At 37.5% G+C, this 27,949-nt stretch overlaps 1 protein-coding gene across 2 annotated transcripts; it reads right to left on the reverse strand.

Moving 5' to 3' along the window:
* Positions 1 to 28: 28 nt before the first annotated feature.
* Positions 29 to 27,945, reverse strand: Pip (uronyl 2-sulfotransferase homolog pip). Of its 2 annotated transcripts, none has more exons than XM_071702427.1 (8): positions 26,940 to 27,945; positions 19,605 to 19,753; positions 4,901 to 4,974; positions 3,182 to 3,388; positions 2,559 to 2,638; positions 2,193 to 2,474; positions 1,853 to 2,007; positions 29 to 1,562 (listed from the first exon to the last, which is right to left on the reverse strand). In XM_071702427.1, exons 1-8 carry the CDS (start codon positions 26,987 to 26,989, stop codon positions 1,387 to 1,389), a joined length of 1,173 nt encoding a protein of 390 aa, XP_071558528.1. In that variant the 5' UTR covers positions 26,990 to 27,945; the 3' UTR covers positions 29 to 1,386. The 2 variants fall into 2 exon arrangements, with proteins under 2 accessions (XP_071558528.1, XP_071558527.1); XM_071702426.1 differs by lacking the exon at positions 26,940 to 27,945 and adding an exon at positions 24,334 to 24,951.
* Between the last annotated feature and the right edge of the window lie 4 nt (positions 27,946 to 27,949).

The following is a 27,949-nucleotide window of genomic DNA, read 5'->3' on the forward strand; positions in this document are numbered from 1 at the left end:
ATAATTTAATAACAGGAGAAAAAAGTGATTGTTCCTTTTTAAATGGCAGCGTTTTATTCCAAATAATCGTGAGTCGATGAAAGTACAAACGTATTTTTCTCTTACAAAGCGATATATTCTAATCGTTACCCTGTACATTTTTCTCTGTGATCATAAACACTTGGCGATAAAAAAATATCATGGTTTTATCAGTCTTTGCGTTCATACGTCGTTCATACGTCGCCGGCGAGAAAAATCATCGTAAACGCTATTGATTAACATCCCTACAGTGATAAATGTGCCTGCAACTTGCATGTAACTCGTGTGGACGTCTGATAAAAAAATAGCAACATGACGTCTGATCGCAAGTGATCATTCGGCATTTATTGAGAGTGTCTCTATTCTGGATTGCGCTATGCATCCACGTCATAGTAAGCTTCGTGTAAAACGGTAGATTATTTTTTACCAGAACTTGCAACTCCACAAACATTTCGCTAAATGCACGCAAATTATTTTCTCTTTCTTTAATAGTTATTTTTTAATTATACATTTCTATTAAATTCTGTTATTAGACTTATCGTATCATAAGTCTATCAAGATTCTTCTAAATACGCGTCAAACTTGGATCATCACATGACTTCCAAATTATCTTCTTCTTGATCTTTTATGTCATGAGATGATCATTGTACTAAAAAATTTGATAACATCGTAAGATTCTCTTCATAATACATTAATTACATCAAAATTTTCTTAAATGCATGGAACTAGATCATCACAGTGGTTATGCGAAGAATTAATTATTCTCTTTTTGTCTTTGCTGTCATGGAATCATAGTTAAAAATTCGATGTCATGAAATTCTGTTTCTTCAGATTTCCTTCAACTTTTCCTGAAGGTACCCTGTGTATATATAAGTAGGATAGGATCATTGCCTTAATTGCGAAAGAAACATGCAATTACATATTTTCTTTGTCTTTAATTCGTAGGATAGTTATTGTAATCGAATCTTCGATAAAACATCACTATTTTTTAATTTCGATAGTCATTATTGAAAGTAGCCATTATTAAAATTTCGATCTCAATAATGTTATGATGACTGTATAAATAGACCACAGTCGGTCATATTAATCTGAGTCATTAGTTGAAAAATTATTATTAATTCTTGTATAAAATAATTAATTTTTTTGCACCATCTGCAATTTAGTATTTAATGATTTTCGTAAATCACTATTATTCAAAAGCAGTTATCATTCTGTCATAAATCGTTATCAAATCACTAATACTAATCAACGCAGTTGATTAGCATTAAAATGTATTCTTCTTCGTAATGTCTGTTACGCATCTTAATAATTGCCTTCGCATGATAACAGATAGAAATTGTCCTTTTCAGAGAGCGTTGCAATTGCGAACTACGGAACATTTGATCGCAATTTGAGAGCTCTGTATTGTCTATAAAGTCGCTGTTTGCAGAATTGGTAGAATTCGACCTCGCGGGTAAAGTTGCTGCGCACCAAGTTCTTCACTTCCTCGCTGACTGGCGGTTTAAAGAAGTTTCGATTGATCTTCATAAAGGAATTTGCTTGATCTAAAAAAAATTGAAATACATAATTATATTGCTAACGTAATAATCTGACTCTATTAATTTACGATTGTAACGTAATGTTTAAAATTATTATTGCGTATTAATAGCAATACATACATATATTTAAAAATAATTATAAATATACATATATATAATTATTTTTACAATTTTTAAAATATTTGAACTTGACCAACGTATTCGACTAATTATACTCATAAAAGATATTACAATTAACAAATGTAGATGTTTGATCAAGAAGATTAAGATTGATCAGCAGATAATCAAAGGCTTACCATAGTAAACGTCAGTAGCTCCCTGGAAAAATCGTGGTATGTAGTTTTCCAGTACCGTGAGAGTTGTATTTATGTCTTCTAAGACGCCAACTACCGCGTAGTGCTTTTCCACCGCCAACTTGGCTCGCTCCAGGGCACCAACGGTATTAAAAGGACTTTCGGAAAAGAAGTATATGTTAGATTTGTTAGAATATCGCACTTGTGCATTCCCTATATTGTTTTCTGTCGTTATATACTATTTAAAATGTATTGCAATATAAAATATTTTATATTGCGGATTTCAATTTATATACGGTTGCAAAAAGCAATTTCTTGATATTTTACGAACAAATATTCTTACGTGCATTTCTCGCTGTGTCCACAGAAGAAGAGAGTTTGTCTGCGATGATCGCCGATACCCTCGTGAATCTCACCCTCCAAATATCTGCACTCTCGATCGCCCTTTAATACGCACGACTCAAAGTCCTTCTTGAGCCAATTGGGATCAGGCAACGGTAGATCCGGAAAGATCTGCTTCCTCTCCACATAGTACCACGGTGCTCTTACATAATAATACCAGGATATGACCCTTTCCACGGGATCGCGTACTATGTTGATATAAATCGGCTCCGGTAGGTGGAATCTGACGAAGAAGACGCAAGAAAGTAGAAAATGGCGGTAGCAATCATTTAAATTGCCAAGGCTAATCTCACTCTGTGGCACTCACTCTGTGAAGTTAGTAAAGCAGACGTGCTTCACGTAAACAGACGGTTCCGAATAACTGCTGACCATCCTGGCGAGATGTAGCTGAAAGCATGAAGAAAATTAAACTAAAATTATATACGATCTGTACAGCCTGCAATATCTTTTTAGAAGGATATTGCAAAAGAAATTAATCTGCCATTATTATATTTTCATTATTGTGAGCTTGTAATAAACCCCCTAAACAGGAAATAAGATTTTTCAACAAGGATATCAATGTTGACTTCAAACGTCTCTTTTAGTTTTTCTATAAATGTAATATCTCTTGATACTTGTTCGCAAAATTTTACATCTCTTCTTTTATACTTTATTCAGCTTTATTCAGCGATATCTTCTTCTGCTCTTTTTCTCTTTCCTACTTTTATCAAGATGAGAAAAATCAGAGCAAAAAAAGAAAGGGAAATACGGAAAAGATAAAACCGTTAGCGGTTGAATCATTGAATCGGTCAGTATCGTCGTATTTTTATATCACCTTGTAGGGCTCAGCGGTGACGGGATTGTAAATTAAACTGGTAATTACTACGCGAGCGGCTGCCATCGCGCGATTGATGGTAATTGATTGGGTTTTCTTGTTGGAGGTCGTCGTACCTGCTCGATCGGCGCGAGACGTATAGTTTCAACTCGCTGGACACGGTCCCTGTTGAACGAAAATGCATTCCTTATCGATAGCCTTCTCAACAGCTCCATAAAGGTCTGTGAACCGACTTTCGGCACGCGATTGAAGAACAAGACCTCTCGGCCGGTCCTCTTCGTGTTGTTGAGAGCGTCAATGTCGAGCGCTTCTCGATCCTCGTACTAAAAAAGAAAAAATTTTTAACGGTGCATCCGCGTTAATTATCATCATATTGTCGAAAATGTCGAATCTGTGACCTGAATCGATAAACCTAAATCAATATAATTTTCCTTATATTTGTTTGCGGTCAATTAGGATCACACGTAAGCGCGCGTGTAACTTTTCTACATTTGATCCTCTATATAATACATTTCTGCTTTTCTCTCTGGGATCTCAATAATGGAGTTAAGAATGTCGGGAAATAATCAAGTATTCGTGGAACATCTGTGAGCGTCAGAGGAATCAGGATGCAGGGAATGTTGCGGACGCGAAGTGCAATTTACGAACGACTTTACCCGCTCATTTTCGGCGCTCATCTGTCATTATCGGCGGGCTGCCCGTTCTCCGCGAAAGAGAGAACATATTGTTCCAGGCGGAACGTCCGATTCCCTCTCGTTAGATAACGATTCGTGTTATTAGCAAGTCATTCCACGGCATAAGGCGAACGAAGGTAAGACTTGGCTGTAAGCGCAAGTGCAAGTACGAGGCAGCTGCCTCGCGTCGCGAATTGCGATACCCAGCGGCGCGCAGCGCGGTAATAAGCGGCCCGTTCTCTCGTTCGCATCTTCCGTGTATATTTTTATCACCAGCACTTACATCGATCGGGCGTTTCTTTTTTCTCCCCGCCATCTACGCGTCGCGCACTGCATGCTAATTTATCCGTTCGGCGCGTGCATCGTGTGGCACGTATCATCGCGAAACTTAGCGCCTATACATCTATACATATGTATGAGCAAAACTGGAACTGTGTATTACTTCCTCGTCTCGCAGAAGAAAGAAATGAGAATAAGAAGGCGCGATTTACATTTTCTTTCTTTTTTCTCTTAAAAATTCCCCGTCACTGATAGTTGTCGGTTTTCTTGTGTCGCAACGGAGAGATCGACGAAAGCGTGCGGATTTAAATTTAGAATACTATTTTCAGCATTTGCTAGATCTTAGATGCTTTCGAGTAAATAAAATTTGTGAAGATCGTTGAGAAGATTCTTTTAAACATGATTCACACCATTATCTCTTTCTTTGTATATTCTTTTCTTATCTAGCTCTGATTACTCTGATACAGCTTATTCACGCTACATCGTGCAAACAACGCGTAATGCAAGTAGGTCGAATTCCCGAACAAAATTTACCGGTTTAGAGGAAATACGTTATGCGCACGTGTAACGGATGGGTCTTTAAGAAGGTCATCTAGTGATACATAGTAATGTAACATGTAACCGATCGTACAATATTGGCCTTAATCTTAATAGTTTGACAAGAAAGATAATAACATGAGATAACAAACGAGATATTAATAAAAATATAATGCTTTATTCATTTGTAATTGAAATAAAACTATTATTTATTGGAGCTAATAATTATTTATTAACACTTTTATCAGTCTCAAGATTTTCTTCTATATAGTATTTTATTATTAGAAAGGATTAATAATTATTAAATAATTATTCGCGATATAAAGTAATAAATGCGCTAATTACCTTTCCCACGAGGACACGTTGCACATTTGGGTAATGGATGATACCGCTTGAATCAGAATCTGTCTGGATACCATCTGAAAACAGATACAAGTTTTAAACAATAGTTAAAATATTTTAGTAATTGAATAAATAAACAACAACGTGGAAATTATAAAATATTAATAAAGGATAAAAGATGAAAGTAATTATTAAAAATCATTTTGTTGCCGATTAAAAAAACAATAACCGACTTTGGTTTGTTTCCGTTTACACAAAATGAGACTGCAATTTTTTCTCTGCTATTGCGGAGAAAACCGCGACGGATTTGTGTCATGTCATTCGGAAAAATAACTACCGCGCCGGAAGAAGATAAACTTCGTTTAACGTTTGATGGACGACCCTGTCGCGCAAGTTAGCGAATGCCGAGATTCTTGCCTCCGCTGTGACGATCACGCGGAAAATTGCGTACATAACGACGGAATCTTCTACGAATGCATAGGTTTACTTAGAATTCATGTAGATAGTTCATACAGTTCCACAAAAATTCTCGGTTGAATTTTTCCTACTACTTTCCTGCAACCTGGCAATCTAAAGCCCCGTGATATTAACAAAGAAAAACCGGAACATCGAAAATTTCCGAGAGGAATAAACGAAAAATGTCACTTTAATTTATTCGATGCATTAAACTGTGATTATACATGTTAGAAGACGTACGATCTATTCGACATCCTAATTCTTTTTACACTTGTCTGTAGTCATAATGACTTTCACTCATATGTCAAACATTTTCCAAAACTTAAAAAATATTGTCAATTAAAAATTACCTGCGTTAACTATTATTACTGGCAAAGCAAGGTCATTGCTTTTATATTTATTAAGAAAAAAATAAAAATTATCGTTTTATGCATTTTACGGGATATCAATCATTAGAATTGTACATCCTCAAGGCACAGACAAATTGCTCCATTCTTGTTTCAATTTGCTCCACCTTTAAAAACTAATTATCTACAATATTTATTTTTAGTAAAATATTTATTTATATCTTATAAGACAAAAACAGGTGATAATTGTTGATTCTTAGACAATTTCCCAGACTTATTCTTCCTTACGGTTTTGCAAACTCGCACTTGTATCTCCGATGATGTATTCCACGAATGTTGGCGGATTGTTCGCTGACGTGACGCGCGTGTAGATCTCTATCGTGCTTTTCCCAACGCGTGCGTACAGTTGAAATTCGGTGCGGCCGCGGCGGCGGCGGCGGCGGCGTATGGAATAAAAGCTGCGCCGGAAATACCGTAACAAAGTTCCGCGCGATCCGTTACACGCGTACGGAACATGCGTCGAAGTTATTTAGCCAGCAAACTTACGCGATTGTTCGCTCGAAACGCTGCGGACATTGATGGATAAGTTCAAAGCTCGGCTGCTCGATGCGGGCAGTTTAGTACCGGTAATTAGCATTCTGATTACGTTGCCTCAGCACGCGCAGAGCATTGTCGAGATCTATGTGATGCAAGAACACAAAAAGTATGATTTGCGCGCCACGTTTCCTGGTAACGATTCAATTAATGAATTATGAACAAATTGTCTCGAGCTGGTTGATCAAGGAAGCGATGAGATGTATTATCGCGCAACGTGATCGATCGTTGCAACTCCGTGGAATTCATTAAGACGCTTAGAAAGTAAGTACGACTCCGGGCCCTTGTTAGCGCACCCCGGAATCCTTCGGACGTAAGTAAGCAGTCGATTGTGCATGAGTACGCGGATAACGAGAACCTCACGATGGATAAATTGGCGATCGCGCGTGATTAAGAGGTCGCTGTGAAACTCGGCCAAGATCAACGATCTGTGGAAGGACCGGAATCGAGGTCCTCCGTAGGCGACCGTGGTCATCTCTAGAAAGTTACCGCTTCCCGTCGAGAGTTGAGCTGCTCAAGAGCATCTCTCATGCGCGCGGAACGAACGCGTCAAACGCGTGACGGAAAAAGGTATAGCGTATAGCGCGCGCGCGCGCGCTCCCGCTCCCGCTCCCGCTCCCGCTCCCGGCAATGCGCCTCTCCTATTTTTCTTTCTCTACGTCTCTCTTTCTCTCTGTGTTTCTGCCACGATGCAGCCAACTGGAAATGAGATCTTGTTCCGTGCAAAGCCGGTCGATCGTTCTATATACTTTGTCTTTGATCGACGCGACTAATCCGATTCTTCCGCTCAATCAAATGCGGATCAACTCGTGTGAAACGCTTAATGCAATGCGCGTTTGATACAAGGCGTTTTTAAGAATCAATTCATATGCATTTTCTCTCTCGGAGACCGATTATTATTTTATCATTCAAGTGTTGAAAAAGACGCTGTAAAAGTGTCAAGCGTTTAAAACACTTTCTTCCTAATTCTCTTTCAGTGTCATCTTATTAATTAAATATAATGATGTCATGCACGCTATCAGAAAGTTCCATGGGATCTTGGACTTCTTAGAGCGATATCTCGCTGAAGATCAAAAAGTGACGACAAAATTAACATCTTATTGACCGGAAATTAAATTCAACAGAACGCGCGAAACATTTGTGCGGAAAATGTAGCAGGAAGGATTCAGTTGGGATCGTACGAGAGATAAACGTGTTAGTGTAAGCGGCTCCTCTCACGATTGCGCGCGCAGTAGATGCGGTCGGTTCGTGGTTCGTGATCAGACTGACAATAGCACCCGCGGCGCGGGCGCGGGCAGCTTCTTGTGACCTCACGCAACACAAGGGAAGCCGACAGAGGCGATTATCGATGGTACTTTTCTCTCTCTCTCTCTCTCTATGTTTCTTTAGCCCTTTTTCTTTGTCTCCTTTTTAATCCCTTTCTTCTTTTGCATAACCACGTGAGTCGGAGTCAGCTTATCGTAACACTTTAAACGGATAGTTCTCCAGGCGTAGACTTCCGATTGACGCGCGCCGCAGCTGCAACTCACAGCGACTCGCGTACAATGCCGATGAGTTATGCACAAGATTGGTTCACGATACCTCTGTGCAATAACGGTTTCTATCGGCATTGTACTCCGCCCGTTTATAAAACTACGTTTCAGATAAAATCCAAGTCGTGGGTGCATACTGCGATAGCTATAATTAATTTTGTATTAGCTTGTTACCTATGTTATCATGATTATTGTATATTGCAATACTGTACAGACAATAGCAATATTGTACGATAACCGACAGCAGTGACGAAGTACTTGTTTTGTTTAATATTTTCCGTGGCATTTCGCATATCCTGTATATTTCTTAAAATGGTTTAATGATGAAAAGTGACAGAGACTGATACATAATATTAGAAACTGAGTCATCAATTTTTCGATAACAATATACAGAGTATTATTCCTCATTAAACTTAAAAGATTTTTTCGTAAAAAAATGGTAAAAAAAGCAAATTTGTAAAAAAAAACAAAAAGATACGTTTTTGTAAAATATTATTCGTCGTTATACATATATCTCTGGACTGATTCAAGCCCGCAGCACTTCTGTGTAAGATTTTTTCTCCTCTTGACAGTAACTCGGCGGTGCGACGCGCTTCATCGATTGTAATGCATTGCGCAAATTGAAAATTGTTCGATGGTGTATAATTACGACGGCCAATAATTATCGTGCTTGCACACGCATCAGCGGCCTTTGACCGCACCCCGCGGTTCGCGACGCCGCGCCGCGCCGCGCGCCGGAGGATATAGCGGCTAATCGGCGACTGCGAGCTTCGTGACCGATACAGATGCAAGTTTAATGGACGGACAAGACACCGCCGCGCGCTGCGCCGCGTCCGGAACTGCACTCTCGCCGGGGGCACCGCCGCGCCGGCCGCGGCCGCAGCGTAGGCGTAGGGGGCTTTATTCACGTCATTCACGGCTTAAGACATAGCCGGCGACGCTCGCAAGAAACCGTCCGTTGCATCTCCCGATCGTTGATCTTTGGCCGCTGGAACGAGAACGGCTCTTAGCTCCTTATGCTCTATCCGTGGCGCTCTATTATACAAAATGTAACTACTATCCAGGCCTCGTGTATATGGACCGTTGTTTCTTATGAAACTCTCTTGGAGAGAGTTGGGGATAAAAGATGTGACAGTTCTGTTAGCGATCTTTTTAGTTGATGCTTTTTCAGTTTACGCCCGACGGAAAACTTTATTTTATTATTTTGTAACGGAAGAAAGTCGGAAACAATACCATATAGTATATAAAGATAAAATTATTAAGTACCTGTATAATTTGGAACTTTGAAATGTATAACTATAATATACATGTAAACAAGAGTCCAACATTGCCGTTACTATTTAATGACTGTTTCTACGTGTCTCTGCGAAGGAAAAAGCAATGTAAAAGATGTCAGATCCCGGTAATTTTTAGTTTTTATCTGATTAATACAGTTATGTTACAAAATAATTAAAGGTTTGCAACCACAAAAATAATACGAATAAAAACTCAGCCTTTAAAAATCCTCGTATATACATCATTTTTTCCACATTCTAATTTTATATCTATCCGGTGGAACAACCTAATTCTCTCGTAATTTAACGCCGTGTTTATTGCATAAAGGAATAATTTCACATCCCATAAACGATAAGCGGTAACAATTAATTTTTATTTTTGTATTACCCTTCAATTATGATACATCCGTATGTATGTATTTATTAATCTATGCCAATTGTGGCTTAGGATGGTTTACATTATTACATAGTATACTTCGTTACACAGTTACACAGTTACACAGTTACATACATACATAATTACATAACTACATAATTGCACAATTACATAGTTCCTCCATTTGTCTTACAATATTCCACAACAAAACATTCTACTAAATTCTCGAATTTATTACAATCAATTACCACTAAATATATATAATCTTTTCTTATTCCCATTTCCCCTTTTATTTGATATACATATATACAAGTCCGTTCGTTTACATATGTGGTCTCACAGCCTCTATTTCTTCTCTTTTCCTCTTATTTCTTCTTCTCATTGCATCCGTATGTATATGAATCCTTTTAATATCTCGGACATGACATGATATACATATACATTCACAGTTTAGAACACATGCGACTTATTTTGTATTATTCTATAAAGGATAATTTGATTTGAATGTACGATTAATTTAATAATATATTAACAATTAAATCTCTTTATTACGGTTTATTTACTTGTACTAAGAAATGATCAATAAATACCAAACACTATTATTATGAATATTTTCAAAATGACGTTGAAATTGCTTTGTGATCGAACCGAAACGTTCAAGCGCTGTTTCTAGCGCAATTGCAACTTAAATGAACGTTTTGCTTCAATGAATTTAGAACTGTGACTGCAACTTGAAAAAAGGCAACATTTAATGTTCGGTGGATGAAGGAGGAAAGAAGGCGGTCATGTTTTTAAAGAGAAAATCGCTTCGGAACTGTATTAACAGTATGCGATTACGCATCTGCGTATCGTTTTTACACAGCACTTACTTCGCTTGTAATAAAGACTAAACACAAAAGAAAATAATAATGCAGCTTTTTCGCTAAATCGTGGAATTAAAGAAGGTCAGTCAGTCTCGCTTGTTATCATCAAGACTCTTGTAATTTCGAATTATTCGTTACGGTACTCCTCGAATGGCTCGAATAATTTCGATATTAAAAACGATGAACCCATAGTCGGGCTTGGGGAAATTTGCGTGAGACGCTCTCTTCTCTTCGTGGCCGAGATATTGTGCGTGCATCGTGAGGAAAAAGAAAGGATGTCAGTGGTCAGAACAGGTCGGCGGTGCGGAAAACGCCACGCATAATCCGCCAGACCGGGCTGACGACCTTTTACTCCCATTTTGGTCACGAGACCCGTTGATCCAGAACTTGAGAAAGCTACAGAGATTGACGGAAAGGTGAGGTGATGGGACGATGCTTGGCGTTGTATCTTGGGCGATCTTGCAGTCTAATTGTTCGTGATGCCTGGAAGAAGCTTGGTAACTTTCATCTTTGTCAAAAGTGGGTCTAACGTGATCTTTTCCGCCTTTCCTTTACCAAGGTTCCGAGCAAATCGATGGACAGGTGTACCACTATACGCACACCTGCAAGGTAATTCGAAAGAATTCGAAAAAAATCAAAGAGTAATTTCGTCTCGATTGGGCTTGGCTGCCGTGGGAACGCATTTGTACATAATGATACGAATAGTTGTAGATTCTAATGCAAACGGTTGATTGACCGTGACAGTGATCGACCATGCAATTTCCTTAATCAAAGATCCCGGAAATACAGATCACGGATATATTATATGTATCATGATGATTACGATAGCTTGTCTTCTTCACGTATTGTATCATTTGTTATTTATGATCAAATAGGTTCGATGTCGATCAGTTTCTCTGAAAGATGTATCAAAACTAAGTCTTAAGTCAGTTTCAAAGATTTTCTTGCTCTTGCGAGTTAACTGATGGCACTAACAGGAAATAAATACGTAATAAGTTTAAATAAGCTACAGCTATTGAAAGTGAATAAATATGTCAGTGAAAGTCAATTGTGTATTCCTAATATATATGTCAAATAGATAATCAAACTGACGCTAATGATACGCTGCGATATTGTCAATAGATAGTAGACGCCTCGAGTCTACCTTTTAAGTCCGTGATGCCACACCGTGAATTTCAACAAGGTAGTTCGAACAGTCAATAATCGCGCGAGAAATTGTTTGATTTTTGGATGCCTTTCTGCAATACCGCGAGGAGAGACGTTGCATATAAAGGAGTGTCTCACGAGAAATTCGAAAGAGAGTCGCCTGACTACTTTCGCGAAGCGCGCGTTGTAAGAATAAGAAATGTGGGTCGAGATCGGGATTTCATAGGCATTTCAATCGATATCTTTTCTGCGATTTTTATATTTAATCATAATATATAACAAGAGAAAGTTTAAAGAACAAAATTCTAACCATAGATAAATTCTGAAAAAAAAAAAAAAAAAAAAAAAAACAGTTTGTACGAATTCCGATTTCATTGATTGAGGAAATATTGGCCTCGACTCTCACAGCTAGTATCATTATTTTTATAATCGATTAAATGATTTGGAAGCACTTGTTAATTATAATTAATTTTTCTCTTTCTTGAGTCTTGAAAGTTCACACATCACAGTTATTTAATTTTAATTTTCCAAGAAATAATCAGTCCTCATATCGAGGCATTACGAGGACAATTCCAAAAATGGAAAGCGATAGGAGAACTTCCTTTTTTCGGTATGACATGGAATTATTCTGGTCGCAGAAAACTCGTTTCCAGAATGTCTACCAAGCACTGTAATCGTGACATACCGTCTGTGGTCGAAGAGAAACGTTTACAAGATTCCGTGGTAATGGATCCAACCGTAAAAGGTACAAAGGACTCGACTTAAAGTCCTGGGAAAAACGATTCGCTGGCTACTTTTATGATGGCCGCGAAAAGGTATGAATTCCTCCAGTTTCGAAGAATCCGAGAATTCGCACTCACGAAGAGTCAGCGGCGAAAAAAATGCTTAGTTCGCATCGCCGATAGCTTGCAAGATCATGTTTCATATCTGATCGACTAGAAGTTACCGTGTTCTCGTATCATTATTAATTTTCTTGTGGAATTTATGTTTTGTTGAAAACTTAATTTATATTCATTGATTATATTACAATAAATATTTAACAAAATTTACTACAGACAATTTAATCTATATATATTAATTATTGCCGCACACACGCACACACACATACAAAAGTAACTGAATTTAATTCAACTATCTTAATTTAATTAAATAATACAACTAATTTCAAATTTGTTAGATAAAAATCATAAAGTAGATTTAATATTTTGTTCGCTATTAATATTTTATTTAATATTAAAATTTAAATCGTTTTAGTACCTACCTTCGAAGCCTAAAAGCATTTGTCGCAAAATAATAAGCTTTATTTAATAATCCCTGTTAGACATGTCTAGAAAGTTAAGTTTATACTTATCTTTAGAAGTATATTGTCGCTTGATAATTGAACGAAAGTCCTTCACAAAGTTGTCCGGCACCGCAGAATATTGTAGCCATATCCGATCTAACTATAAATCATGCGGTTATGCCAGAGATTAATACTACTCTGTTAGTAAAAGCACGCGACGCGCAATATAATCAACAATTCTATTAAGTGAAACTGAAATTACTAACTGTATGTTAAATAGGACTTCCATAATGTTGGCTGAACACATGAGTATAATCGTTTGTTTGTACAATCACTTGTTTGTAGCAGCTTTTCATGTGTTAATGATACAGTAAAATAGAAACGTCCACTTTCTTTTCCTTTTATAGTCTTATTATCATGTAATATGATGAAGTGGAACTTACATACTACGGTAGCCGCGTTAAGTTATAAAAAATCTGAAATATGTATTACACACGTATAAGACGAGCTATTTAACTTAATCATTTAATATTCATGTAGTTATAATGTAATAAACATATTTTTAAATAACCGCCGATTTATCATAACGTTAAAATAGGAAACTGTGACCATTCAAAGAAAAATTGCGGTAAAAGGTAGATTGAGAAGAAGCTTATTTCAGAAGTTTTTCCAGCGTTCTGTATATATGTAAAACAAAGATAAACCCTACTTTACAATATGTAATAAAATATTAAATCCACTTTATGATTACTTGGAGGATTACATTTATGCTCATTTCACTTCCGTACTTCTTCATTTTCTTGCCTTATAATATTCTGATTGAACTACGGGGAAATTATAGTTCTTCAGCATGATCTTATGCGGAAGAGTTATGCGTCTATAAAATTTAGATATATATAGCACATCTCGGCAAGTCTCGGTACGATCTGCTCGTACAATATATATACGTGCAAGATGATCCAGCTCATTGATGCGTTTCAAGAAGGAAATTGCTCAAAGTGGGTTAGACGGACACTGTTCGCATCTCTCGAATGGTGTTTGACCCATAACATATCGTTACTGGCCCGTACAAGAACGCTTGTAGATACCATTTATAAGATTATTTTTTACCAAAAACATCCATGAAGAATTTGTTATACACATCTGACATATTATTTCATAAAGATTAACAAATAAAATTTCTGTTTCGTCTACATTAAAATTCAGATATCAGGAAAAAAATCATCAAATCTTAGGTTCTTTATTGTAAAATTTTGTAATGCGTAATCAATAACATGATAACTGAGAAATAGGAATTTTTGTTACTTTGGTAATGTGTTCGAAACTTTAGTTTCTTATAGATAACTTTCTAATAAAGCATTTTGAGACCTATGGTTATATAACATTTTTTTCTTATTTCTCATAGAACATACTAAAGTTTGTACGGAAAAACCTAGGACACCCTATATATTTAATCAATTAATTTCTTATTATGTCTGATTCAATTACGAGATTTACCGCAATGCTTATCGAGTCTACGCGTTTAAACCCGTTTCTATTCATAAAACTTTATCTGACCTACAGCAGTTTCGCTATCTGTTTTAGTTATCACATATAACAGATATTCAATTTAATTCATAGTAGCTAAGCAGCATAAATATGCTAATGCTAACAACATATTTAAACAAAAAAGAAAAAAATTATTGTGTCATGTAACATAGAAATTAAAAAAAATTATATCTTAAAATATATTTTAAGTTAACAAATTGATTATTGTTGATGATTATTATTGCGATTAATAGTACACAAAGCATTTCTCAAAGCAAAATCGACCTCTGAATTGATAAGAAAAAGAATTTACGGATTTGGTTGATTTTTGCGAAAACAATATTCGCCATTTTGGCTTCTGCACGTGCTTCAACAATGTTTCTTTATTATCATTTTCACTGTGATGTATTCATCCGAAGAATTAAAAGTATATAATTATTGTAGCAGATTTTCACTTGAATGATCGTGGGCGTTGATTGATTTCAATGGTATACTATACGCTGAACTAATCGTACTCTTTAGGCGGACAACCTGACGTATTGTATATTGTAAATGCAACAATAAGAATCACTTCCTATTCTATTTTAAACCGACCGACTGATTGTGGCCGGAACAATAGCATTGCATGACAACAGTTAGAAAGAAAGTACGTGACGAACAAAGCGTCATTTTAGAATTTGCGTTTAACTTTCTGTAACTTTATATGTCACTTCCTTTTGTAGATCTCTTTCATTTTTTAAATTGTTGTATCGCAACAAGTGTGCTTTTACATCATTTTTTTATCTTCGCAGAAAATTATTAAATCTTAAGAGAATTTTTGTCGAGTCTAATTTTCGAGATTATTTGCCTGTTTCCTTCTTCAAACTTAGATTTTATTAGAATTAGTGAAAAATGTAATAATTAAAAAAGATATTTTTTTTATCGCAGTTACTTGTACGCACGTACGTATATGGATTATTTTAAAACAATTTATATTGATTATTGATAAATGATTAATATTTGATTGATTGTTTGAGCAATTGACAGATACACAAGAGAATGGCATACTTCTTAAATGAATTACTTTATTGTCAGTTGGACATCCGATAAATTGATTCTGACATGCCACTTTTGCTTATCAATAAAGTGTTACTTTCACTATAACAACAGCTCTCTGAAGAAGCCGCGAGCTACTCTACTTTCAACTGGTACACGTACTTTATATCGTGTACATGCAAAAAGTACTTCACTTTCACCCACGCGCATTGTCATTTTATGTCTGGCTGGTCACTACTAGTTACGAGGAAACATCGCCAACGAAGTCAAATGTAAACCGCATTAATATTGTTTACACGTATACTCAATGTGAACTCTTTATTCTCTTATACGAGTTTATTCCGCGCTGAATCGTCGGATTAAGTTAGGCGTAAGCACGAACAAGGAAGTAGGCTACGAGACCTGCTCGCGAAATCCTGTTTCAGAGCAACGATCAGAGCGGAGGAAATAATGCATGGCGATTACTTCAGTAGTTGAAGGAGAACTTTGATTATGCGTAAAAATTGATTTCATTAAAATTAGTAATTCACAGGATAAATCGTATTAACTGTTAAAAATCAATTTATCAATCAGGATATTGAAAAAATTCTTAATAATGGTTTAATGATAACAAAAAATGAGTATTTTTTTATATATAGCTTATTAAAAAATATATATATTTTTAGATCTCGACATTTAAAAGTTTTTATTAAACAAATCGATTCAATAATGTATTTAAAGAATACAAACTTATAAGAAAATATGTAAGAAGAGAAACAAGCCATACACATACGTATAAAGATTATTCTTGTTACTTGAATTTTTACTGAATCATGCGATCGTTTCCGCGAATGACGGCACTCCATAGATCATCCTCGATCGAGGCTCGATCTCGATCTCGCGCGCGAAGGGGCCGGACATTGCACATTCTTCGCGGACGTATTACGAGCTGTTGCGAACCGTGATAACATCGAGCCTAGGTGCACCACGAAGGTGTGAACGCATCCTTGCGAAGAAGTGGAAGGTACCTACCTCGTTAATCCATTCTCGCGAATGGTAACGAATCTTTATTTCTTCCTTTTATCACATCAGGGTACTACCGGCCTACCGCTTGTCACTATAGCGTCGAGATTCTATAATCTAAGGTCCTTTCGTTCAATCACATTCTGTATGTTTTTATTGACTGGAATAAGAAAATTTCTTATTACAATAGTTGTCGTTATTAGCAAAAAGTGCCATTTCTCTTGGATGGAACACGTTTCACTGAATAACTTTTTTCAAAACATAGGTAACTGCTTTTCGTGCACGAGCAATCACCTTATTTTATGTTTTTATCGTAGCATCGTCTTTTCACCCTTTCCATCTTCATTGCGAGTCGAGCGTATTTTTCCCGATTTGAGCTTCTCGTGGTCTAGTATATATATGTATATATAAGCGATTGAACTTTCATTTCCATTCACATTGCCATTTACATCGCCGCGAGCGATTAATCCATTTCTCCTTTTAACGTGCGCGAACGTTTGATTTATTTTCGCTCATGTTCGCCGGTGTTTTTCCTTTCACCTCCCTTTGACGTGGCCACTCTCGACTGCTTGGTCAATTCCGCCTCCGGAGAGCATCCTTTATCTTTCACGTGCACACGGTTACCTCTTCCTCCGACTGGTGAATGGCTTTTAAGAGTATCGCACGGATTTCACGCGCTTCGCGCTACCCGGAGATTATAGTGTCGACTTACGATGATCATAATTAACTTAATTGAGTTTTTTTAGAGCAAAATGATTTTATGTTTTCTGTATATTGGTTTAAAGAAAGCGCTGTTCAAGATCTTATTTGTCAAATACTTTATTGAAGATTACATAATAGGTAGATTTATATGCAGCCATTTATGAAAATTTTAGGCAAAAATTACGAGATTATAGAAAACAACTTTTACTTTAATATACAAATATACATGTAATATGTATATGTCGGCTTTGGCCATTTATTTCGCGGAGACTTAAGATTACATAGACATGGTTCTTGGATATGATTATTTACGTTGGATTTCTCATCGCTTCTTGCGTATGAATGGTCTCTTTATCCAAGTCTCTCACGGAAATAAAATATTGCTCTTTTCGATCGCAATACAAATGCGTATATGGTTCGTTCGAACACTCTGACTTTCGCTTAACAAAAACGAGTGATATTTACTCTTTCAATTGTGAAATTTCTAGTAGAAAGTAATGCGACTACTTATTATAATAATTGTGAGCTGTGTTCATAATACATTGTTAATCATTGTGTTCTGAAGAGAGATGAATTTCTATGAAGATTGCCATGTAGACCACGAATAACATTTTTAACTCGCGTGCAGAAGCGTCATTGTAAGTAAAGGCCGTTTCACACGGCTTTACAAGAGTATTCACAAGCATTCTGTTGATTTTATGCGATAACCAAAAACTATTTTTCATATGCATAAAACTTTTGTTGGTAAAATTGAAAGGAGTGTTCTCTCTCTCTCTCTCTCTCTCTCTCTAGAAAATGTTTCCAGATCTCGGGAATTCTTTCAACGTTGTTTCTTTAAATCAAAATTAAAAATATAAATCGGACATAAATAAAAAATTACTGATAATTATAAGTACGACAAAATCTCTGTGACGAATAAGGTAAGAAAGTGAACAGAGTCGTGCAACTTCTTTTGTATATATGTAGTGATACACTGATGTACAGTAATCGTATCATATAAGTAATCGTCGAATTTGCAAGAAGTCGAGTACCGGGAATAATCCGCCGGTGTTTTGCACTCTCAATCTCGTGAACGAGCACGATTCGCGTTTGCTTCGAGACAGCGTGCTTGCACCGTTTTAAATAATAAAGCGGCGCCGGACGTAATTGCAAGCCGTAACGTAATAAGTAATACGGCGCGTCTAAGACGCGGATTACCACGTGTAAAGCGAGCGATAGAAGGTGCACGAATAATTGGTCTACGATTGCGAGCGAACGTAGATCCTTGCTACCGTTACGAATCCCGCGAAATGGATGTAGTATGGTATCGAAGCAATAGAGATCTCGCTCTCTTAACGTTCATGCACCGCATGCACGCATATGTGTGCGCATTTGGAAGGATACAGATCACAACAAAAACAGTTTCTTTGACGAATTTGTCGTTTAATTTTTATAAAATAAAACTTTAAATATAAAATAAAAATAATATTCAAATGGTTCCGCGGATTAAAATTCAGTATGAAGAATAGGGCAAGGAAAGCCGTAACAGGATGTTCGTGTTTTATTATTTTTAATAGACAAATATTATTTCAACCACAGTAAACTGCGCGCCGACAAATCGTCAGACTTGAAACACAATTCTGGTTGAAGTAGTAAAATCCCCTCATACCCCCCCCCCCCCAAATAAAATAAAATAAAAATATTTCTCTATCGTTTAAATTTCCTCGTCCATGTTAACAAAAGAAATTTTTTTGTTTTGAAAAATATAATGATACACACACGTTTAGTGAAATAACCGAAAATATAAAAAGTTAAAAAGAATTCTTAGTCAACATATAATACTTTTTTTATTTAGCTTATATACTATTCTAGAATTCGAATTAAAAAATGTAAAACTAGGAAAAGTGTGTTCAGGTACTAATGAATCTAATGATGAACAGATGTACGTGCGTCCTGTGAGTGAGATGCACGAGCATCTTTAACTCTCGTTGAATATGCGCGTTCACTCTCTCACACCTTGACCTTCCTCAACCGGGAAGTCAACAGCACCCTCAGGGAGTATGTACGAGCACGTAAAAGCGCATGTATAAATGTGTCTATTATGGCGCGCCGGCCGACACGAGTGTAATTCTAATGTAGTTCATTTTCTGCAGACGACGAGAAACTCGCGTTTATTATCGCACGTTTGTGTAATGAAATAGATAATTAGCTCCTTCCAATTAACATTTCTAACGGTCTCGAATCTTGTCATCACGTTAAAAAAAAGATGAAATAAACTTTTTGCGATGTCACTTTTTATAATTATTTATTCATTTACGTGTAATTTATTTATTATTTATCGTTTAAGTGGGATAATTAATTACAGTATTTTTTTTAAACGTGATTGGGGCATGCTCTGCATAATTTAATTTTTATTTTTTTAATATGTTATATCTAATTACCTGTTTTTATATTTGTTTTATCTTTGGTTCTCGCAAGTATAGGTATCATTTTATATCTTATTTCTATATACAAAGAGATAAAGAGAGAGGTTTTTTGTATCCGACATCGCACGTTTGTTTCAATTTTATTAGACATTACAACAGTCGTTACCTGATGAGAGTTGATTCGCCGAGAGCACATCATCTTCCCCCGGTTGAAGACGTACTTCCATTTTTTTCAGACGCGAATGTAGATCTCTCGTGTGTAGAAAGAGAAAAAGTGTACTGGATATCGCTACTAAAGCGATTAGCTCGATCGTCCTGTAAGCAAAAAATTATGGATTAATTAGCATTATATTATAATTATTCAATTACATTATATTAGTTATGTTAATAGTATTCGTTCGTTCAGTATTATTCATAATTTTTCTCAGCTTGCGGAATGCTGTTCTTATTATTTATGCGACAAATATCTGCTCGATTCGTAAGATTCAATGGAGAGTTTAATTTGCGACTGTCGTGGTGGAGCGAAATTGCGACGTCGAGAAGCCCTTTCGCAAGTCAAATATTACGAGCTGATCGTCATCTAGGTTGGCAGTGAGGGAATCAGGGCACGGCGAAGCCATCTATCTCGTAATTGGTCGTCCCGTCTGGAAGATGATGTTTCTCCGTATGACCTGGTTCTCGGAGAATACTCATCGACCGTGAAGCTTGACGGTCGCTTCAATTTCGCGGGGGTCGGCGCAACAGGTGCATCGTTCGCGCATACCTCGCACATTCGCATATTAAATACGATTAAATTGAAAAGCTCGAAACGATGATACGCTAACGGCTAAACTGTGTGAGAAAAAGTTCTGGAGAATTCTTACTTTTCGCAGACCTGACAATCATCCGTCGAAAAGAGAAGAACTATCTTTAAGAATCTTAATCTTGAAGAAATGGGGGGGGGGGGATTTCTTATGAGATCTTTTGGATCTTATCTTATAAAAATGTTACTAATTAATTGCAAAACGTAAAAGACTGTGTAAAGACGGAAAGTACTGCAACACGTTATTAGCTTACGGCTTTTCTTATGTGCATTATTGCCCTCGAGCCCTTCCATTTAACGAGCTGTGTAATACACGCGGGCAATAGCAACGGCATCGCGAATCGCCCTGTGCGATAGCAGTCGTTATTCGTACGGTATATCATAAATAATGCAATAAACGTTGCATTAAACGCGATACGGGCGGCGCACGCGAGACCATTGTAATCGATTCCTTCCACGATTACGAGTTCCAAGATTGCGCGATGCAATGCATAGTAAATCGCGAGGCGCCTTTATTATCGAGCTCACCGGTAATCCTCGATCCGGCAAAGGAGGCACGAGCGCGAGCGGTAAGAAATAATTGATTTTCCTCGCGTCGTTCACCAGCGATTAACCTGGTAAAAGTGGAAGAATCATATCGCGCGGAAACCACAATTAAACATACATACCGAAATGAAATTCGTGCTAATTGTCTCGGCATTTCTTTCCATTATAATCCGTGAACGTGTCGCTATGTAATCTCTGATTCGAGTGTGGTACTTTGCCCGATCTCACGCGACCGCGTTAACAGAACTCCAGGCAATTGTCCTACATACAACTTTGGTTTCGAAGTGCACGTTGCAAATTCTGCAATTTGATACAGATGCGCTGCAACTATCTACATAGCGGCCGTAGCTGCATATACGATTTAATTCTCATTTCGGATACATTCATTCTTTGTGTGAAATAATTACGTAGAATTGTATGTGGATTCTTTTAAGATTGCATTTAAGATTGCACTTTTAGTGTTAACGTTTTATTCTCATATTTCTCATTGTGATTCAATTCCGCGAATAATCGCAGCTTGAAAGGTGATTGCACTGTCATTGAACGGTTGCTTAGTTTTGTCATTAGCGCGTAGAAATCGAATAATTATCTGGAAAATACAAATATTTGTAATTTCTGGCTAAAAAAGGGTGACACTAGGATGATTAAATCCTAGTTTCTAGAGGAAAATTATTATCGTGTATATATAGAAACCTTTTCTGAGACAAGAAATAAATTACGTAATTTATATTTAATTATATAATTATGCACCTTGACGATTTTGTATTGTTCACGCTACATTCGTACTTGAACTTCTTAGGTAGAAATTTTATGCGTGATTTAACCATGCTATTATTATGTCTACTTTGCTTCTGTCCTTGCGCGATCCTTTCATAGCCTGCAAGCACTCCATTAAAATTAATATACGATTTGCAAATGCTAGAAAAGGTTGCCGACCTCTTATTTAAATGCTTAACGGAAATCTAGTATCCTTTGAATAATAGATGAGTGTGGTTTCTTTCAAATAATATATACACAATACATGTCAGCCGTATATTTGCGGTTAAGTCATGTTTATAAATTGCAAATTTGCAAAATTTGGTTCTTTTGTGCATATGCGGTATTTGGATATCAAGTTTTCGAGTTTCAAACGACATTTAATTAAGCACAAGAAGAATTTATGGCTTTCCGAGCTACTAATGTCTCATTAGTGCCAGACACTGTGCGAGATGTCAAGTACTTCGTGGGAAATGTCCCGAAATTCTTCTGAAACAAATGTAACGCGGAGATTTTTATCGGCTGCATTAAAATACAAGGGCAATCAGTGTTCTCGCGGTCTAATAACATTGTAATTTTGAAAACGAGATATTTTTACGGAAGAAAGACGGAAAGAAATTAAAATATAGGTTTTTATCAATTTTATAAAAAAAAACTAAATATTTAAAACTTATATACATACAGTAGAATCGTTATTCTTCTGTTTAATAGAATATTTGTATTAAATATGCAACATGCTAGTGTTATAAAATTAAAAAACAAGCAATACTATACATTTCTTATTATTCGTATTTTTAACTATCGTGCATATAAAATTCTAATTCAAAACATTAATTACAGAAGTATTAATTTCCTGTAGCGCTTTATGAAATTCTTCTCTTGAAAAAACGAAATGAGAAATTATTCATAAATAAGTATTAGATTTTTTCACCTGAGTTACGAGAATGTCTATAATTTCTCAAATTATCTATAATTTGATCCCAGCCATTTGTATGTATGCGCAAATCACTATCCTTCGGCGTAATTCGTCGCGCCGATGCCGCTAGTTTCCTCGAGGATATACAAGGACGTTCTCCGGTATTCTATCGCGGCTCTTCCGGGCTTATCGGCAAAACGTAAGCAGATCTACTCGAGGGAAAAGCGAGAAACGAACGGTATCGTTCTGGCGGATGCAGTGTCAACGACACACGGAGAGAAGGGAACCGTAAGCTCTTAGGAACGCGTTTTATATATACCGTAACGGGGTACATACAGGGGCACCGTGTATGTACATACGCCTCGTGTACATAATGGCGAACGCGTATCTGGAAATCCGATTGTCCCGCGCGGTGAGAACGTCGCGTGTAGGTATTCGATTCGCGAAATGTGCCATCGAGAACCGATGGGAGGAATGTGCCGCGCATTAGGCATTTCTATTTCAATGCGCGAGTACGTGCCGTTGGTTAAAGAGGTCTACGGGTCAGATCGTCTGATACTATTGTGGCCTAATTTAGAAAATCCCAGATTACAAGGTGATAAACGAGCTGATAAGCGGGTGATAAACTGCTACGATATTCTTCTAATTTTCTCAAGGAAATGTGCTTTAGTAACAAAACAAGGAGAAAACAATGGAATAAACAATTTTTTCTTAATAGATATACTACATGTTTATATTCGGAATTTTATTATACTGTACATGTGCATATCGTATTGCATTAGATTATTATAAATATAATTACGGGAAACAATTGTTACTTTTTAAAATCATTATTCTATTCTATTCATGAGAAACAGGAAAGAGGAAATAAAACGCGTTTGGAGCACTCGGCGCATTTAGACGCGTGCAAATTGTAAATTTTATTAAATTTCTGAAATACGTGTTTTTCTCAGGCTTGATCTTACGTTCCGATACGTCATAGAAAATGTTTACGATTAGATATGGGAGAGGGATGATTCTGCGTTTTGTTTTAATCTTTCGTAATGGATCGTGGTAACATTGGACGCAACAAAGCCGCGAGGCAACGCGGAGATTCGTGTTGAAATTGCAATGCAACTTTTGATCGCGGTCGATGCACCGCGGTACAATGCTGCTCGTTGCAATACAACGACCACAATTGACTTTAACGAGCGCGCGTATATGATAAATTATTGCAGCCGCTACGGCCGAAGCCGTATTCCAATAAAGCTTCGCGAAATGTACTTGGTAGGTTCTCGGGACATTTATTCAATCTGTAACAGATTATTTTATACATTTATAAAACTCTGTCATTAATCGTTTCCTTTTTCTTTATTACTTAATGACGTAGAAACAGTTAAACATACGCGCGCGGAGTGGACGTCGTTCCATTTACGTCTGCGTTTTCAATTACATTTTTAATTTACGGAGCACGTTATCTCAATCTAGTTGGACGAGTTCTCCGCTGCTTTTGTTGGTAAATATGTACCGGATGTCCCGATCAACTGTGATATCTTTCAAACTTCAAACACAGATTCTCCTCTCTGGTGCGCGGCGGTGAAAAACGCATCTGTACATATATTCAAAGGTAACAGGTAAGAAATTATACGCGTACGCACGTCCGACCCATGTTAATTCGCGGTTTTTTATACACTTAAGCAGACATGCCCTCTGACATTATGCATACTTTATTAAATCAGAATTTACGCTTGACATACAGCTGGCTATCTATCTGTTGATATGAGAGAAGTTGTTTCTCCATAATGGAAATACTCTCGAATGGTGGGCAATTTTCTATACGGCCACTTAATGTGCATTATCATAGTCACTCTTAATTGCCCGCTGTACCCGTTGTACCTGCTCAAGTGCGTTCGCGGCGAACGCTTGATATCGTCGTGAAGAAGTCGGAAGTGCGAGCGGACGGGATTCCGCGTGGCGAGAGAAGTGGCCGATATAATGATAGTTCTGATACGCGTGGCCATCCAGGAATCCTTACTCCATTTTATGGCAGTGACACCTCCCCGCAATCTCGTCCTTCGACGATGCCTCTGTTGCTCGCCTCATTTACGCAATGGGCCTCATAACTTTTATTTATAGATAGTGAAGATTCATTATCGCGAATGCGCGCACGCGCAGTTTTCTCGCTCGGGCAGCAAAATTCATCACGCGGGACGAGCCGCAGAAACGAGACAAATGGACCTGCATTCTTGCAAACGTCACGATAGTTCATCACTCACGTAGTATAGAATTCGTAATTATCAACTGTATTAACATGAGATAAATGAGAGATGTGAAACGACGGTGTGTTTATCGCATATGCATGATCATTCATAGTGTAGATTGCAAAATTTACAATTTATAGCACAATTATCGACAACTTTTTTAATTATTTGAAAAATATCATGTCTTATTAATTGCTTTAAACAAAAATTTAAAATAAGTTAGAAGGTAAGAGATTCTCTAACATTTATCAGAAAGTTGAGTATATTTCTTTGATGAATTTCGTTAAAAATGATACGTTGTATACAGATGTAAAAAATCAACAAATCAATAGTAATGCATTCTTCGATAAAAAGCTTAGTTATGTAACTCTGAATAATATTATAAATTATCTATAATTTTCTGCAAATATATAATGAGATAAATCCTGACAGACATTTAATTTAACTCTTAATTATGAAGTCACTTGATATAACATTGAAACGTGGAAGGTACAAAAGTGTCGCTTCTAGATCCATCGAAGGAGTCCTATTTACCGCATTCTACACTGTACACGTTCCACAATGTAGACCACCAACTTCGTTTGTGACTTATGACTTTACGCGCGCTTGGGAGGGGGGGGGGGTCAATCTTAGGAAGAAATCGCAGGCCGACAAACCACGCATTTGCATGGGACATGGAGCACCCGGGAATCGACCACTCACGATTCTCTCGCGCGGTTCGCATTATTCTGCCGTGATGAATCGATTTGTCACATACCTAGCTCATCGCGAGAGTCTCCCTGGTCACAAGACCTTTAACTCGTTACCGCGACCCTGATCCCGGTGACGCAATGTCTGAACGCGATGTTCGGCACTATTTTTTTTTGGCCGTTAACTTTATACCTATTCGGAAAGTAATGACATATTCATGAGGCGAAACAGGAAACCTTACGTAAAGTCACTTGCATCGCGACCGTCCATGTCCATCGTGTCGCGAACGCGCGTTCACAATTTACATATGACTGCTAAAAGAACATTTGAATGCTGGAATAAAGTATTTCTTGCTTCACCAACTTTCTTTCGCATTTTATATGACATGTAGTGTGAATTATCTGGGATAATCCGTTATTGATAATATAGCCGGAGGGTTACCGATTCTTTTCGATCCGAGGTAAATTTTTTTTTAAATTATATTTTTTGATATTTTTCTAAGAGAAACGCAATTGAAATTATTTTATATAAGCTTTATATTTTAAGAAAATGTCTGGAAATTTATGCCTCGTATAATACTTAAGGACAATTGTCCTTAATATAATATATTAATAGCATTAATAGCATAGCTTATTAATAGCATTAATTAAAAGCTTATGCTAAAATTATATTACGATAGTGAAATACTATGCGTTGCACTACATATAATTAAAGCTAACGTACCTAAATTAGGTGGACAACTATTAACAATGATGTAATTACATTTTCATATTACATAGAGAAGAAAATAGAAATGTGAAATATTCATTATAAATGCGTTTCTCGTAAAATTATTCACTTGCTTTCTAGCTGCGTTTATTATGCTTATATCTTTTAATATTTATATATGCATTATTTTCAGCGATACGCACATAAATTACATGATTATCGCATATTTGGAATTGTGACGTTTTTTTCTGAAAGAAATCAAAATTACATTTGCTATCTGAAATTTAGGTCCCATTTTATATTCCTACTTTCTTTTCTATTTTATTCGTCAACGGAGCCAATGTCCTATCTTTCGAATGAAAAATTATGTAGAATGATTTTAAAAATAAGCAATATTTTCTTCAATTGTCAAATTTGTAATGTTGAAATATGTTATAATTACAAAAGTAATTATATATGATTAAAAAGTTGTTTTTTTTTAATAAATTAGAAAATAGAGACAGAGATAATAATCTTTACTTTTCTTATCCACCTTGAGTACTTTTCCATATATACAATTTTTAAAAATCGAGTTTTATGAAAAGAAGATCGAAATCATGAAAAAGCTTCAGCTGGCGTGAAGGTGGATGATCGTTGGCTAAGATTGAGTCACCAGCGTGCTTAACGGTTAAATACCTCGGCTCGTTACAGAGGATACACCGGCAAGATACGGTATCCCTTCGTGCACTCTCATGCTCTACGCGCAGATAAATATTGATGACATCGTAGAAGATGTTAATCGCACGCGCGTAATTAGGCGCCTTTAACGCCGCGGTTAATCGCGTCCCGAGATAGCCTCCTTACCTCTTGGGAACGGGCACTCTCCTCTGCCGCCACATGTTCTCCTTCGGCATCCTGTCGCTCCTTTCAAAATCTGGCCTCTTCCTCACGGGATCCTCTTCTTGGCGGCGATCGGACGATATCCCACGAGCTTGCGGTGGTCACGTGCGATCCATTGGAGGACAATCTATCGTCACCGGGCACTCGTGTCCGGCGGATGCTGCCGAGCTTCGGCAACGGTCACTCATAAAGTCCATTCACTGAATCACTGCTGAATGACGACGACAACGGTGACCGAAAAAATGTTAATCGATCGAACGTTAAACGTTCGCCGACAGCTGCAAACGTCAGCCGTTGGATTTCCGCGAGCGAACGATTTTCCCGTCGATCAACATCCGCTACCAGGTCAACATCCTCGATCGGCTCGCCGATCGTTCTTCTTCAGCAATTGCGCGCGCGCGCGCCTCCCGCAAGTTGAGCGACTTTACGACATCGTGACCGATGCAATTTCGTTGGAATCGACGGCGGCGCCGGGTCGGAAGTTCATACGGGTTCCGGATGTCGAAACGCGCGTGCGGCGACCGTCTCCGCGGATCTTTTCAGTCATCGGTCCTTCGGCAAACGTGACTCGCCGCGCTCGTGAGAAGATACGCAGAGGGCCTGAGAGGCATCCGCTCTCTCGCTCGATCTGCACCGACCTGTCCGCTGGTCGACACGCGACTGCCGCTTTTCTTCGCCGTTTCGGTGCCTCGATAGTCTCGGGTACCTCGTGGACGTGAAACACGGAGACGACACGCGATACGCTCTATTCCGCGTCCGCGCTCCGTTACTCGGTGGCACGTAATGCCGCGATTCTACTCCACATTCGCCGTGCCATCCCACCGGGCCCCCCTGTTCCGGGGCCACTTCCACTGCGCGTCAGGCGTACGGTGAAGGGAAGAGACGTTCGTTTTCGGGATGAAATTAAGGTGACCGGACTTTTAACCCTGATTCGCGTGCAGGTGTTCTCTTTTCGAGACCCCGAGCACATAACG

The sequence above is a fragment of the Temnothorax nylanderi genome, unplaced genomic scaffold, assembly GCF_030848795.1.
Source record: "Temnothorax nylanderi isolate EJ_2023f unplaced genomic scaffold, tnyl_v1.0 TNYL_tig0030_pilon, whole genome shotgun sequence".
Lineage (NCBI taxonomy): Eukaryota > Metazoa > Arthropoda > Insecta > Hymenoptera > Formicidae > Temnothorax > Temnothorax nylanderi.

What these genes read in the sequence shown, in the direction of transcription:
- Pip (XM_071702426.1), bottom strand. Translation starts at nt 24,458, where the DNA reads ATGGCCACGCGTATCAGAACTATCATTATATCGGCCACTTCTCTCGCC. An exon ending in GGCGAATCAACTCTCATCAG is followed by an intron (nt 4,975 to 19,604) that starts GTAACGACTGTT and finishes ATCTGTTTTCAG; the next exon opens with ATGGTATCCAGACAGATTCT. An exon ending in AACGTGTCCTCGTGGGAAAG is followed by an intron (nt 3,389 to 4,900) that starts GTAATTAGCGCA and finishes TTTCTTTTTTAG; the next exon opens with TACGAGGATCGAGAAGCGCT.